The sequence below is a fragment of the Anoplophora glabripennis genome, unplaced genomic scaffold, assembly GCF_000390285.2.
Source record: "Anoplophora glabripennis isolate ALB-LARVAE unplaced genomic scaffold, Agla_2.0 scaffold724, whole genome shotgun sequence".
In the NCBI taxonomy this organism is placed as follows: domain Eukaryota; kingdom Metazoa; phylum Arthropoda; class Insecta; order Coleoptera; family Cerambycidae; genus Anoplophora; species Anoplophora glabripennis.
In genome coordinates, this window is record NW_019416800.1 from 54,103 (window position 1) to 67,620 (window position 13,518).

Below are 13,518 nucleotides of genomic sequence, written 5' to 3' on the forward strand. Positions count from 1 at the left end.
CTATACTCCGCGGTCGAAATTATAGAGAGTGACTCATCGCTAGCTTTTGGACTAGTAAGGGGGATGAAGCGTGCCGGGAACGAAAATCCATTGACGTGTCTGCGTAAAAGGCAACAAGATATAGAAAATATTGAAAAAAGCTAAAAAAACATAACATCTAATATTTTTTTACGGTTTGCTATAACCGGCACTTTGATCCATTTTAATTATTACAGCATTTTAAACGTCCCAGTTGTGATTTTTTAATTTATAAATTTATTATAGCAATGGAATTAGACCCCGCGTCTACGCTTATGCTATGACGTTTCTCAGGACGGCTAAATCAAGTCCGTTTACACCCATTAAAAAAGAATTTCCCTATTCCCTACCAAGTGCAAAAGACAGAGATAGAATATAGATCGACGTTCAGTGTAACTCAGTCTATAGACGATTATAGATTCTATCGATGTGCGTAGTGAGCGGCACAAAGATAAATAATATTGAACCGTTATAAAAATCATTTTATATTTTATGCGCATTATAGTAATAGTGTATTTATATTATGTCTTAGTCACTCTCTATAATTTCGACCGCGGAGTTATAGATTATATTATATGGAGTAGAAGTCTATAGTTTCTTATGTGCATACCTTCTTAGTGCCTAGGTAACTAAATGTTGACGCTAGCGTAGCTTACAAAATCGATGGTTGACATAAAACCTCTTACAAGTGACAAAATTATGTCAGAACTGACACATTTATTTGAACCAGTCCAAACTAGTCTTAATTTTATGCCTATTAAGTAGATATTAGTCAAATAAATCACTATGAATCCTAATCCCCAAGAACCTACAACAACCGTACAACCTTTGAAAGCTATAATCCATGGCCCTCCCGCCTCTGGCAAATCGACGCTAGCCCAGAGACTGTGCAAACTCTATGGCGCACATTATGTGACCGTTAAAACGATGATTGAAGAAATTCTGGAGGATCTGGTAGGTTGTATTACAATGTTCTTCAAGTTACTACTCATTATTTCGGTTATGGGTCGTTGGACAAGAGGGTGCAACCCCGCCTTCCTCCCCCACTCTAAATATTTAATTAATCGCATTATTAATTAAAGAAAACAGGAAAATTTGGCAAAAGTCTGAAATGATTCTGTTTCTTTTTTTATCTGAAATATGTATCTTCTAATTTATACATTCCCAGTTAGATATATTGATGTAAAACGTTAATTCACAGAGAACAAAAATCAGAATTGAGAGAGAAAGAATAGCGATGAAAAGACCTAAAGTAGAGAAGATAATAAAAGAAGATATGGGCGAAGAGGAGGAAGAAGAAGAGGAAGTAGAGGAAGAGGAAGAAGAAGCTATGGGTCCAGTTGAGGAGTGGGAGGAACAATACAGAGATATAACAATATCCCTAGAGAAAAGTGTAGACGGGCAACTTCCCGACGACTATGTAGTGAGACTCATGAAGACGTTCCTGGTGAACGACACTTGCCAACGCAGTGGATATGTCTTAGACGGATATCCTAAAAATATTCAACAGGTATTTGATACAAGGTGTCCTGAAGCGTGCGGGCCTATTTCAGGAGCAGAATGCAAAAAAAACGATAATATCAAAAAAGTTACGCTAAGTTGACAAATTGCAATTACGAGGCAAATTTACGTTTTTTTTACTTTTTTACTGCCCACGAGAATCTAGACGACCTATCGGAATATTAGTTATTTTATGTTGTATGCAATTAAATTAAGTACCTATTATTTAAGGTACCTAGAGTCATTTTTCACTAATTTGTTAACTATAAAATGAAGGTCGTAGACGGAAATATCAGTTTTCTCAAATTGCGCATTATTATTGCAAAAAGCGATGGGTGTTTATGAAATTTATGGAAAATACGGTCAATCCAATGATCAACATGTGTGCCAAACGCCGATCCAATTGGCCGCGTGAAATTATTGCTCATCTTTGGATTGACCATAAATTTCATCAACATCCACCGCTATTTGCAATAATAATGCGCAATTTCCGAAATTTGGTAAAATTTTAACTTTTGATATCTTAAACTGTAGATAATTTAATTGCTTACAACATAAAATGAATAATTTCCCGATAGGTTGTCTAGATTTTCATGAACAGTAAAAAAAGGAGAAAACACGTAAAGCCATTTGCAGTTTGCCAACTTAGCCTCACTTCTTTCGAGTTACTTTTTAGATATTACCTATCATTCTACATACCCTTCCCCGTCTGCCCCGTCATAAAGTGCAATAAAGTGCCTACTAATAATTTTTTCACGTTTAAATTCTAATTCGACTGAAGCATATTATTAGAAGGGGCATGTAGTCTGCGAAGTAGTTGTTTAGACAATATATCGTTATTAAAACCAGTGGGAATGTTAAATATTAAACCATTTTGAAATGTATTTACTAACTCTAAAGGCCAAAGAAATATTCGGTCAAGCTGCAGAAGTATCCAGACCGAATGCAGAAGGGGACGGGACCGGCTTAGCAGTTCCAGGCGAAGGAGGCGGCGAGGGAGCAGCAAGTCCCGTTCAGGATCAAATCGGTGATTTGATAGGAAATGCCAGTAATAAGATCATGCCGGATTTTGTCTTCAGCCTCCAGGCCACAGATGACATGCTTTGTGAGCGCGTGATGAGACTTCCCCATAAAATTATACAGGTACTGTTCTGAGTAGGCATTTATTTCACAAACTAAAATGTAGGAATCAGTTCTAAGCAATCTCTGTTAGTCGGAACCTTATCTTCTAAAAACAACAACCACAATATAATTATTTTTAATGGGATGATAACAAAAAGTGTACAAAGAATTTGTCAAAATCTGAAAAATGAAATGATCTTTTTCAAAAAATAAGTTGCGTAAGAGCGGTGAGATGAAGTTCACATAGTATTCAGGAAGCCAAAATAAAATGCCCAAAGTTACAAACATTTGTTTTCTTTAGAGCAAAAATTACGACGAAGTGAATATGCTAAGAAGATTAGCATTATTTCGCTTGAACAATACAGAGGAAAACACTATGCTGAAACTGTTCGACGATAACGGAATACATCCCGTCCTGCTGAACGAACTGGATGAAGATACCAAAGAACCAGTGGATTTTGAGTGCATATGGACCACAGTAATCACTATACTAGGAGAACCTATTCCTGGTTTTGGATTATCGCCAGAAGAAATGACCGAATTAATTAGACTGGAACAAGAACAACAGAAATTGCAGCAAGAGGAGTTCCGACTGGAAAGAAAGGTAAATATTGCAAAAAAATAGTAAGTGGTATTTGTACCCCGCCATGGGCCATTGCGCTCAATAGAATATATGAACTAGTTCATCAGTTACAGGATATCTTCTTTCTTCGTCTTGTTCCTCTTCAATATGTCAGTTATGATCTTATCTAAATCTGACCATTGTGTTTCACTCCCCAAAATGTTCTAACTACAATATATGTTGCAAGTTGATCCTCAATTGCATTGACTCTTACTTAAGTCCATCTATCCCATAACAGTTTTCTCCTGAAGGTATATTATTTGTTCAATAATAGTCGCATTTCACTTCATACATAGACATATCAGTAGGGACAGCGGGTTAATTTATGAATGAAATCGGCCAGTCGAATTATTTGACCTTTGAACTGAAAAGCCGACATTTGTATGAGAAACCAGTGATCATCAAAATGTAATTGTAGGTAAAGTACTCAAAATGTCAATTCAATTTTGTAATTTGATTATACGAGCAAAAAAATAAGTTGTAATCTTTTTAAACTACATATTGCGATTCACGCTTATGATTTAGAATGTTTATTGTATTATTGGACATTATTTCTAGTTAGTTACGGGTTAGGGTAACACCACAAATCAATTAGCAAGTATCCACAAAACATACAACAAAGGTAAATACTAAACGTATAGGTAATATGAATGAATTCTGAAAATGGCTTGTTCCTACTGGTCTTTCTTTACTATGTCTAGATAAAAACTGCATCAGGCAATACCCTGTTTCTCTGTGTTTCCGATTTACTCATATCTTAATAGTTCTTTAATTACACTCTCATACTTACAGCAAATCATTTATAATTTCGTCCTGCATTTTTGGAGTTTATTACACTGAAGAATCTTTCTGCTGCCTGCATTTTTAAATCAGAAATATTTGCATCAATACTGCTACAGTTTCTGCTTTTTCAGTAACTAATTTTATGTACATGCTTGTATACTTATTAAAACTTTTTAGTTACTATACCCAGATATGTCAGCCATCTACATGTAGCCCTGATAATTATTTTGTAAGTCTAAACTTTGTAGAAGCAACTTGTTAACTTTTGCCTCGAATTGTCCATTCTATTATATCTTCCATTTCCTCTCGATTTCCTCCAGCACATACTTATTTCTGTTAACCATTCATTCCAGCTGCTGTGGTTGCAATTACTCTTCATTTTTCCTCGACATAATTCCACGTATTAAGCATAAGCACGCTTCAATCCAAATCCGACTGTCTTTTAAGCTTGTTCAAAGGTTCGAAGGAATTGCCTTGATTCCTTCATTATCTCATAAACTGCAATCAATTCGCAGAATTGGTCCAACTGCGGATCAGCTCCGCTAAAATCTAAAATCATCATTACTCCGTATATTGTGCATCAATGACTCGAAACCTTATCCAGTGGAATCGCTCTAACTAGAATCGCTAAGCTCGATCTTTCAGATCGAGTATTTTAAAAAACTTTGCTAGTGTATAACAAGCCTTTGATGGAATGCTAAAGGCATATTTTAAAATAATTATGCCTCATTGTAGTTGAGAGAAGAAAGTGCAATGCTGAACTACCAAGACAAAATGGAAAGATGGGCCGACACTTTGCAAAAGCTTCAAATGGAGGAGGAAAAAATTTTGATTGCTCAAACTGAGCCTTTACGGAACTATCTAATGAAATACATCTTTCCGACGCTTACCAAGGCTCTGATCGAGGTGGCCAAAATAAAACCTGACGATCCCGTGGATTTCCTAGCGGAATTTCTGTTTAAGGAGAATCCCGAAGGCAAAATGTTTGATCCATCTTACACTCGCGACGGTGAACATGTACTAGAACAGTATGAAACTAATATACAACCTTCAATTATAAGAAGTTGCACCTCTAATTTATAACTAACTACCATTATATTTTAAATAAATATTCTTGTAACAATAAACGTAGATTTATATAATTGCTTTTATAAGCTGCGCTGCTTACAAAGAACCCGATTGTTCCAAATTTACTTAATACTAATAATTTAAAGAATAGGTACCTACCTCAGAATGGGCGACAATAAGCTGTACAGAATTTTTAACAGTACATGAGAACAGGAGGTCATTTCTATATTTACTTAAAAATTATTAGAGAAGCTAATAATTCAACTTCCTATTTCTTCCTAATCAAGACATATCTATATATAAACGGGCAACACAGTGTCGGTTACAAGACCGGCGATGAGGTCGTAAGCGACCTCAATCTTGGGAAATTTTTTGCCGTCACCACCGTAGACGTCGACAGTGAAGAACGGCGAAAAGTTTAGAAACATTGGATGTGATCTGATGAGAACCAAAATGAGCATCATGGCAGGCCTAGATATTCTGACAGCGGGTACATACATACCCAGAGAGCCGAAAACAAGAACAGACTAAAGATTCCTAGCTAAGAAAGTGCAATGAAAAGCCTTGGTGGTGGCCATTGTGCATTAAATATCAGCACGGGCCTTAAAGCTTTAAAATCGCTATTTAAAATTTATTCAATAATACCAATTTTATTTATATTTTACAATTTGAAGTGTGTTATTGCAGCTGCATTAGTGAGGCATATCTAAATTTAAACCTACCAAGCATAATTTATACCTGTCTGATATTTTGTGATGTGCCGTCAACATTAATCTTAAGTACGTTCATGGATTTAAGAGAAAGACTACTTGTGTTGAATTGTCACAAGGTCTAAACATGTTCGTGGATCGTATTTCTAGAATTTGTTTGTATTTAAATAGGTATAGTATAGTTTTTCCGATCTCAATTGAAGAACCAAGATGTTGGCAGTATATATGTACCAGATTCAGTCGCTGACGCAGCAACTCGGCATTGAAATATTTGAAAAACTTGTTCCCATATTTATTTAGATATACCCATATACAGGTCTGGTCGCCCAGTTCAAGAATGAGCGCGCGGGCAAACGCGGCACAAACATAACCGCACTGGCAATAAATTCAGTCGACAAATGGCCTATCAGTACAGTGCAGCAATGCGGAATTTGGTGTGATTCAGGTAATTTTAATTTATTATAGGCACCTTATTCTATTAATCATTCATATTACAATTGCTAAAGAGGAAAATAAGAGGGATATTTTGTTTACTAATATTAATATAACACGACACGACTTTTTGAAACGGAACAAAACGAAATTTACCATCAATATAATAAAATTATTTAAGGACATAAATAATTAAAATATGTTGTTGCTCAAATGAACATATAATAGAAATTTTACTACACATTATATACAAATTATTATAATTTTTTACCTTTAGCAGAAAATTTGTTTAGACGCCTACGAAACTCATTAAATTTTATAGCTAGGCGTTTTTATACATGTTCAACTGGCTTCGGAAAGACTATACTAAGTCGCTTGGAATCGACACAGAAAATTATACTTATTCCTAAAAAACTTCCCACCTGGAAAATATCGGAAAACAAAAAAAACTTGGGAAACGTCGATTTTCATTTCAAGGGGGACACATGGTCCCATTTTAGCCATTTAAGGGTATTTTACATGGTGTGAAATAACCTTAAACTTGACACCCTATGTTGAGTGACACCTCATTTTAAAGCTTTTACAATTCTACACACGATAATATACGACTGTTTAAATTTTGGTTTGGATATGACAATAAAATCATCACTTAAAGAACAAGAGAAAATATCAATGAATATCAAGATATTTTATTAAATGTTCAAGTTCCAAGTTGGCTTCCCTTTGTTTCCACACAATAACAAAATCTTTGCTCCACTTCCGAACGAATATTTCGAAACATTTCGGGCGTTATCTGACGATATTCTGCAACAGTTCCTTGATAAAAAAATTTGTTTTGAGTTTTCAATACAAAAACTTTATACTCTATCAGTTCAGCTTTTTTACCTGTTTTACTTTAAACGAGACAATATTTAGCGTCTTGTCTTGCCGAGGCAGCATCCCGTAAAATCATCAGAAAGTCGACTGAATTCCAATTCGTGAAAATGGTGAAAAAGTGGAAATAATTAGTTTGTTCTACAAGAATAATGACTACACGGCAGGCTGCACAGATTTTTAATGATCGTCATCCTGACAAAAACTGGACTGGATCGGTTGCAAACATAAAGCATCAACGTGAGCAGGTCATACATAATGAGGGTAATCAGGTAGAAAACTTGAAATACTTCAGGAATTTCTGTACCTAGTTGACGCCGAATCTTAAAATTTCATAAGTATCACCCATATAAAATTAATTTGGTACAAGAAATTAATGAAAAAAATTTATGAAGACGACCCTGATCGCCGCTTGCAGTTCTGTGAAGAAATAAGTGATCTTGCTCGAAGGAATCCAAATTTTTTTGTACTCAATCTGTTTTCCCATGAGTGTACGTTTCAACTGGATGGTCGAGTCAAACGCCATAATTGCCGCTACTGGAGTGATCAAAATTCACGCACTGTCATGAAACTCATACGCAGCATCCGAGGAAATTGAATGTTTGGGCATGCATACTAGGAGATCACCTCATAGAGTCTTCCTATAGTCTAGAGCTAGTTAGGGTTCCGTGGCCAATCAAAGTGCCACGACTGCAAACAACTAATTCGTAAGTATTTTGACCTCCTGAATCCAAAAAACTTGGTCGCAAAGCCTGAAAGTGGTCAGTTTAATTGTTATTAACAAATTAAATGTTTAAATGACTGTAAAAAGTTTATTTTTATAGCTAGTACAATTTTTTATGCGTTAATAGTTACGTTTTATCATAACAAACATATACTTTTTTGAAAATTAAAAAAATATTAACTTTAACCAAAGTTATTGCAAATTTAGTGCAAATATCTTACATTTTCCGTCTCCGCGCGCACCAATTTTACCATATCCCTGGTTCTATTGGACGGATTGAGACGCATGACATCTCATTTTAAAGCTTGAAATTTATGGGTAAGTTCCATTTATTAATTTATTTATTTAACAATTAATGGCAGCTTAGAAAGTTGTGAAATTTCAACGAAAATTCTGGTTTTATTAGTTTATAATTCTACTTCGATGAAAAGCCAAAAAAGTTACCGGATATTGTTCCTCGCATCCTAACAATCATTTCATACCTTACAGTTATTAGTTTTTCTTTATCAAAACCCGTGAAGAGACGCGCATACGTCGAGAGCGATGCACGCGCGCTCGATCTAAAGCTCAGAGTGCAAGAACGCAACGTGTTATAAACTTTTATTATTAAGAAGTCACAAAGATTAAATAATAAAAAAGCATTAACATTATTATTTATAAGATTTACATAAGTAATAACAATTGTTTAAAGATTTTAATTTATTTATTTCTTTTTTAATAATGGGCTCATTATAGACATTTTTGCAGGTGTTTTGCCTTGGTTAAATGAGCAACATTTAATTTCTACAGCCACACAAACACATGATCTTCTAGAGCATACTTTGCATGTGCAATTAGTGATGAGTTCATCTGGTGGAGAAGCAATATTTGTATTTTTTCTGGAGTAAGCATATCTCCATCATCTATCCAGCCGAACATGTGTGGGTCTAATTTTGCATAGTGGTTATTTAAATAGTTTACCTGGTTGTACACCTTAAAATGTGCATTTGTATTGAGACACTTATAGGAGGCAGCCCTTCTATTAAAGGGGATTTTGAATGACGATAAGACCATACTAAAGTCATCAAACTTCTTACAAGTTGTATCTTTATTTACGACTTTAATTAAATTTCCTTCTGCCATTTTAATATTTGCATCGATAGTGGTTTCTGAATAATCTATTAAATGGAACATCACATTTTTAAATATTTAAACTACCGGTTATGATTAATTTTATTAATGCCTTGACAATGAAATTTACAATGAACTTTTTCCAAAATCCTTACCTTTATTTTTACCAAAATATCCCTTGTATCCTTTACCTGTTCGAAAATTGATCAAATAGTTTGTAGGATCTCCTTGCAAAGCTTAATGGTTTGCAATTTTTGTTTAATTAGATTATAGTATATTACGTAATAAGTGTTGTAAAAAGCATTTTACACACGAATACAAAAGTTACGCACGACGCCGCGTAGCGGCGAGTGCGTAATTCTATGAGTGCGTAAAATGCATTACATCTGGTATTACGTACTATACTTTACCTACGACCACTACTGTAAATACTTAAAAACACACCGTCTGCGATTAATGTAAGATTCCTATTACGTACGGTAAAAAAATCGCACAGCTTGGTAAAAAAGTCGTAGTTTTCCTAGCAACCGCCTAGCAACGGTCAATACAATACTGTTTGTATTGACCGTCTACCGCTAGGCTGTTGCTAGGAAAACTGTACGATTTTTTTACCAAGCTGTGCAATTTTTTTACCGTACGTAATAGGAATCTTACATCGATCGCAGACGGTGTGTTTTTAAGTATTTACAGTAGTGGTCGTAGGTAAACATAGAGTACATAGTGCACTTGCACTCTGAGCTTTCTGATCGAGCGTCTTTTCACGGATTTTGCTAAAGAAAAACTAATAACTGTAAGGCATGAAATGATTGCTAGGATGCGAGGAACAATATCCGGTAACTTTGTTGGGTTTTCATCGAAGTTGAATAAAAAAAGCCTTATAAACAAATAAAACCAGCGTTTTTGATTGATAAATAAATTAATTAATAAATGGAACTTAACTGTCTTGTAAAATAAAGTTCAAGCTTTAAAATGAGATGTCGTGCGTCTCAATCTGTTCAATAGAAGCAGGGATATGGTAAAATTGGTGTGCGCGGAGACGGAAAATGAAGATATTTGCACTAAATTTGCAATAACTTTGTTAAAAGTTAATATTTTTTAATTTTCAAAAAGTATGTTTGTTATGAGAAAACGTAACTATTAACGCATAAAAAATTGTACTAGCTATAAAAATAAACTTTTTACAGTCATTTAAACAATTAATTTGTTAATAACAATTAAACTGACCACTTTCAGGCTTTGCGACCAAGTTGTTTGGATTCAGGAGGTCAAAATACTTACGAATTAGTTGTTTGCAGCCGTGGCACTCTGATTGGCCGTGGAACCCTATCTGGCTCCTAGACTACTACCGGGAAATCTCTAAATATACTTTAGCACTTTATGTTCATTTTGTTGCTCCCTTTTTTGGCAGATGGAAAGAACTTACCTTTCAAATTATACAATTCCTAGGTAGTCTCGTGCCGGCAGTATTCGCTCAACCGCTTTTATCGTAAAATAAAACACAATTTCAGTAATATAGTTTATTGTTATCATGACCTGGAATAACTACCCTATACATTAGAATACATTGTTATGTATGTAATATAAATAATTTATTAACATGTTAAACCATCTGACTGGCTCTATCTATATATAAGCTGTTTCTAAACTACGATAAAAAGAAAAAATACGTTCTCGCACCCTCTCGCGGCTTTACAAGCCGCTCCGAGATGCAACAGCCTCCAGTATCCTTAATTAAGTAAATATCACTCATCCTCTTAATACTATGATGTAAGTTAAGGGTCTAACTAAACACTGTACATAAAAAAACTAAGCCCTTATTTCAATGGAAGAAGTTATTCACACGCCAATTTGCGGGAACGTTTTAGATATGACTAATCACAGTAAATATATTACTATAATAAGTAATGGGCTTTAATCCCTTCTTCCTGTTCCCTCAACAATTGCATAAACTGTGCCAAACATCAACAAAAACAATTTATTAATACCATCGTTTAAGATTCAAATTTCAATCGATAACATTTTAGGGTTATTCTTTAACAACGTGCCGAAAGGCTTTAAAAAATCAAATTCTTCTAAGACACTTTTATCAAAACACTAAACAGCTACTTGCGTTAAGAATAACTATGATGTATATTGAGGGAGAGAAGTATCGTTATTTTTTCGTATAATGTCATTCTTAAACGAAAGTATTACTGTTACCGAGGCAAAACTCTGGAAAACTCCCTTGACGGGGGTTTTTCTTAGTTTTGACAATGTTACTAGTACACTACCGTTTCTATTTACAGTTACATTACGATACAATTGTTATATTTACAATTACCACAATCTGAACTTCAATCCACAAACCCCATTGGTACTATTTTGCGACAGTTTAAAGTTTCAAAATGTCTCGAACTTAAAACGCGATTACTTAACCTCCTTCGGAAGCGTGAACTAGTAACATTTTAAACGAGGCATTAAATAAGTGATAAATGAAAATAGTGAGCTTATCACTGAAGATATTTAAAAAATGTGCTGTCTTTGTGCTCTTATAACGCCTCGTCTTTTAAACGTGCATGGTAGACGAAAATCCCGTTCCAAAATCTCTGGAATTCAAAAGCATCTCAAAACTCTTAGAAAACGTAAATCAATCTGCTGCTGTCTTTTCTTTTGAAACATACCTATGTACAATATAAAATATGAATATTCAACATAAATTTAGTAACAAATATATACGAAAATGAAGTGTAAAAATTTTGCGAAATATGTACATTCATTTTATAGCTTTTAAAATTGCGCACAGACCAATGATCGATATAGGCTTACCCAATTCTGTTCAGTCTGAAATGCGAGATGAAATTTTAAATTTCATCTCGCAGATAAATGCACAGCTATAATTATAATTGGAAAACTTTATTTTTAGCCGACCATGCGATTTGAAATTCGTAAAATCATCTATATTTAACGTTTTCAGTACAATATATAATTCTATCTAGAATATAAAAATAACAATAAGCTTATATTAACTGAATTGGCCAACTAACAGGCTACATATTATTACTAGCTACGTTTATTAAATAGTTTAATAAATAAATTATTTAAAAATAAATAAACCGTTACTTATTATAAAAATAATCAACTTGACAATGGAATTTTTAAAAATTATTTAGGTAAATTATATTAACACCAACTCTAAGTTGACCAATTACAGAAAAGGGAGATAATCATTTTGGTATTTTGAAAGGTATTCTGAAGAAAAAACAAAAAAAAAAGATTGAAAAGACCAAAATGATTTTTATCTCAAGACATGTACAATGTAAAAGCGATGCCTTCAGCATTTATATATTTTTTCATTACTTACGTGTTTCTTTTATATTATGCGAAGGGTTTTAACTAAAATAATTAGCACAAAGTGAGATAAAAATATTTAAGTTGTTAATTTCAATGCGATTGACGATACAGCAAAAAATTTTAATGTAATGTCTACGGAATACAATACATTGTTAATATTTAAGCAACCATAACTGAAACTAAAAGACTGCCATGTAGACGTGTACTTCCATTATACAGTGTGTCTCGATTTATAGATGTATGACTAGTATCATAACAAGTAAAACAATAGGCGTAAAGTAAAAGACCATTACTTCCTAAAAATTGCAAGATAAATTTTGAAAAATTTCGTAATAACACGACGTAATTCAATACTTACATACCGATTTATAGCAGTTAGTTATTTAATTTTTCTCAACTAGTGTTGAAAAAAAAGCAATTTGCATTTTTACGTTAATAATTTACAGTTTTTGTACACTAAATTTTTAATAAATGAAAAAAAAGGTTTTTTTTCAAGCTAAATGTATTACGATTGCGTTTATAAAATTTCGGATGTCCGAAAAAACGATTTTTTTTTAAACAGACTTGAAATAAATTATATATGAACGCGGTAGAAACATTTCGACAATTTTTATTCTGACTAACCTCATATATTTCACTTACTTCGGATAGATTTTTTTATTAGCGAGTCTAATGCAAGTTTATAAAGCAAATAAATAAAAAATAGAAAAACTTCAAAAATTTCAACATTTCAAGTACGCTTTAGAATCCAGAAACAATTGTTGCATAAAGAAAACACGACTACTGATTTCATGTCGGTGATTCTATCTGACAAGTAACAAATGTTTTACACAAGAAATTCTTTATTTTATTAATTTGACTTATAAAAAGTCCAAGGTATGACGAAAAGCATACTAAATTCGCAATTAAAAATTTTATGCGATGCAACTAATATACAGGGTAGAAAAGTACCGATGGTCTATCTGAAGTTACGTGAGAGCGATAAAGTAAGCCATAGAAATCCATGCGATAGAGAAGGATGGCTATAATGAAGGCCTCTCATAGTCACCGCCCGTTTCGCCCTTCCACAAATAAGATCCACTTCTTATTTGTGGAAGGGCGAAATGGGCGTTGACTATTAGACGCCTTCACTATACCCATCCTTGTCTATCACATGGATTTCTATGGCTTACTTTATCGCTCTCACGTAACTTCAGATAGACCATCGGTACTTTCCTACCCTGTAT

The 13,518-nt window shown here is 33.8% G+C and overlaps 1 protein-coding gene across 1 annotated transcript; it reads left to right on the forward strand.

The window, feature by feature from the left end:
• The first annotated feature begins 804 nt into the window (after nt 1–804).
• Nucleotides 805–5,128, forward strand: LOC108913409 (adenylate kinase 7-like). The gene is made up of 5 exons (XM_018718956.1): nt 805–972; nt 1,241–1,528; nt 2,419–2,661; nt 2,942–3,244; nt 4,781–5,128. The coding sequence occupies exons 1-5, from the start codon at nt 805–807 to the stop codon at nt 5,126–5,128; spliced, it is 1,350 nt and encodes a 449-aa protein (XP_018574472.1).
• The last annotated feature ends 8,390 nt before the right edge of the window (nt 5,129–13,518 follow it).

Excerpts from the sequence above, each read along its gene's own strand:
- LOC108913409 (XM_018718956.1), top strand. The coding sequence starts at position 805 with ATGAATCCTAATCCCCAAGAACCTACAACAACCGTACAACCTTTGAAA. Across the intron at positions 1,529-2,418 it reads ATCCTAAAAATATTCAACAG|GCCAAAGAAATATTCGGTCA; the intron begins GTATTTGATACA and ends CTAACTCTAAAG. Across the intron at positions 3,245-4,780 it reads AGTTCCGACTGGAAAGAAAG|TTGAGAGAAGAAAGTGCAAT; the intron begins GTAAATATTGCA and ends GCCTCATTGTAG.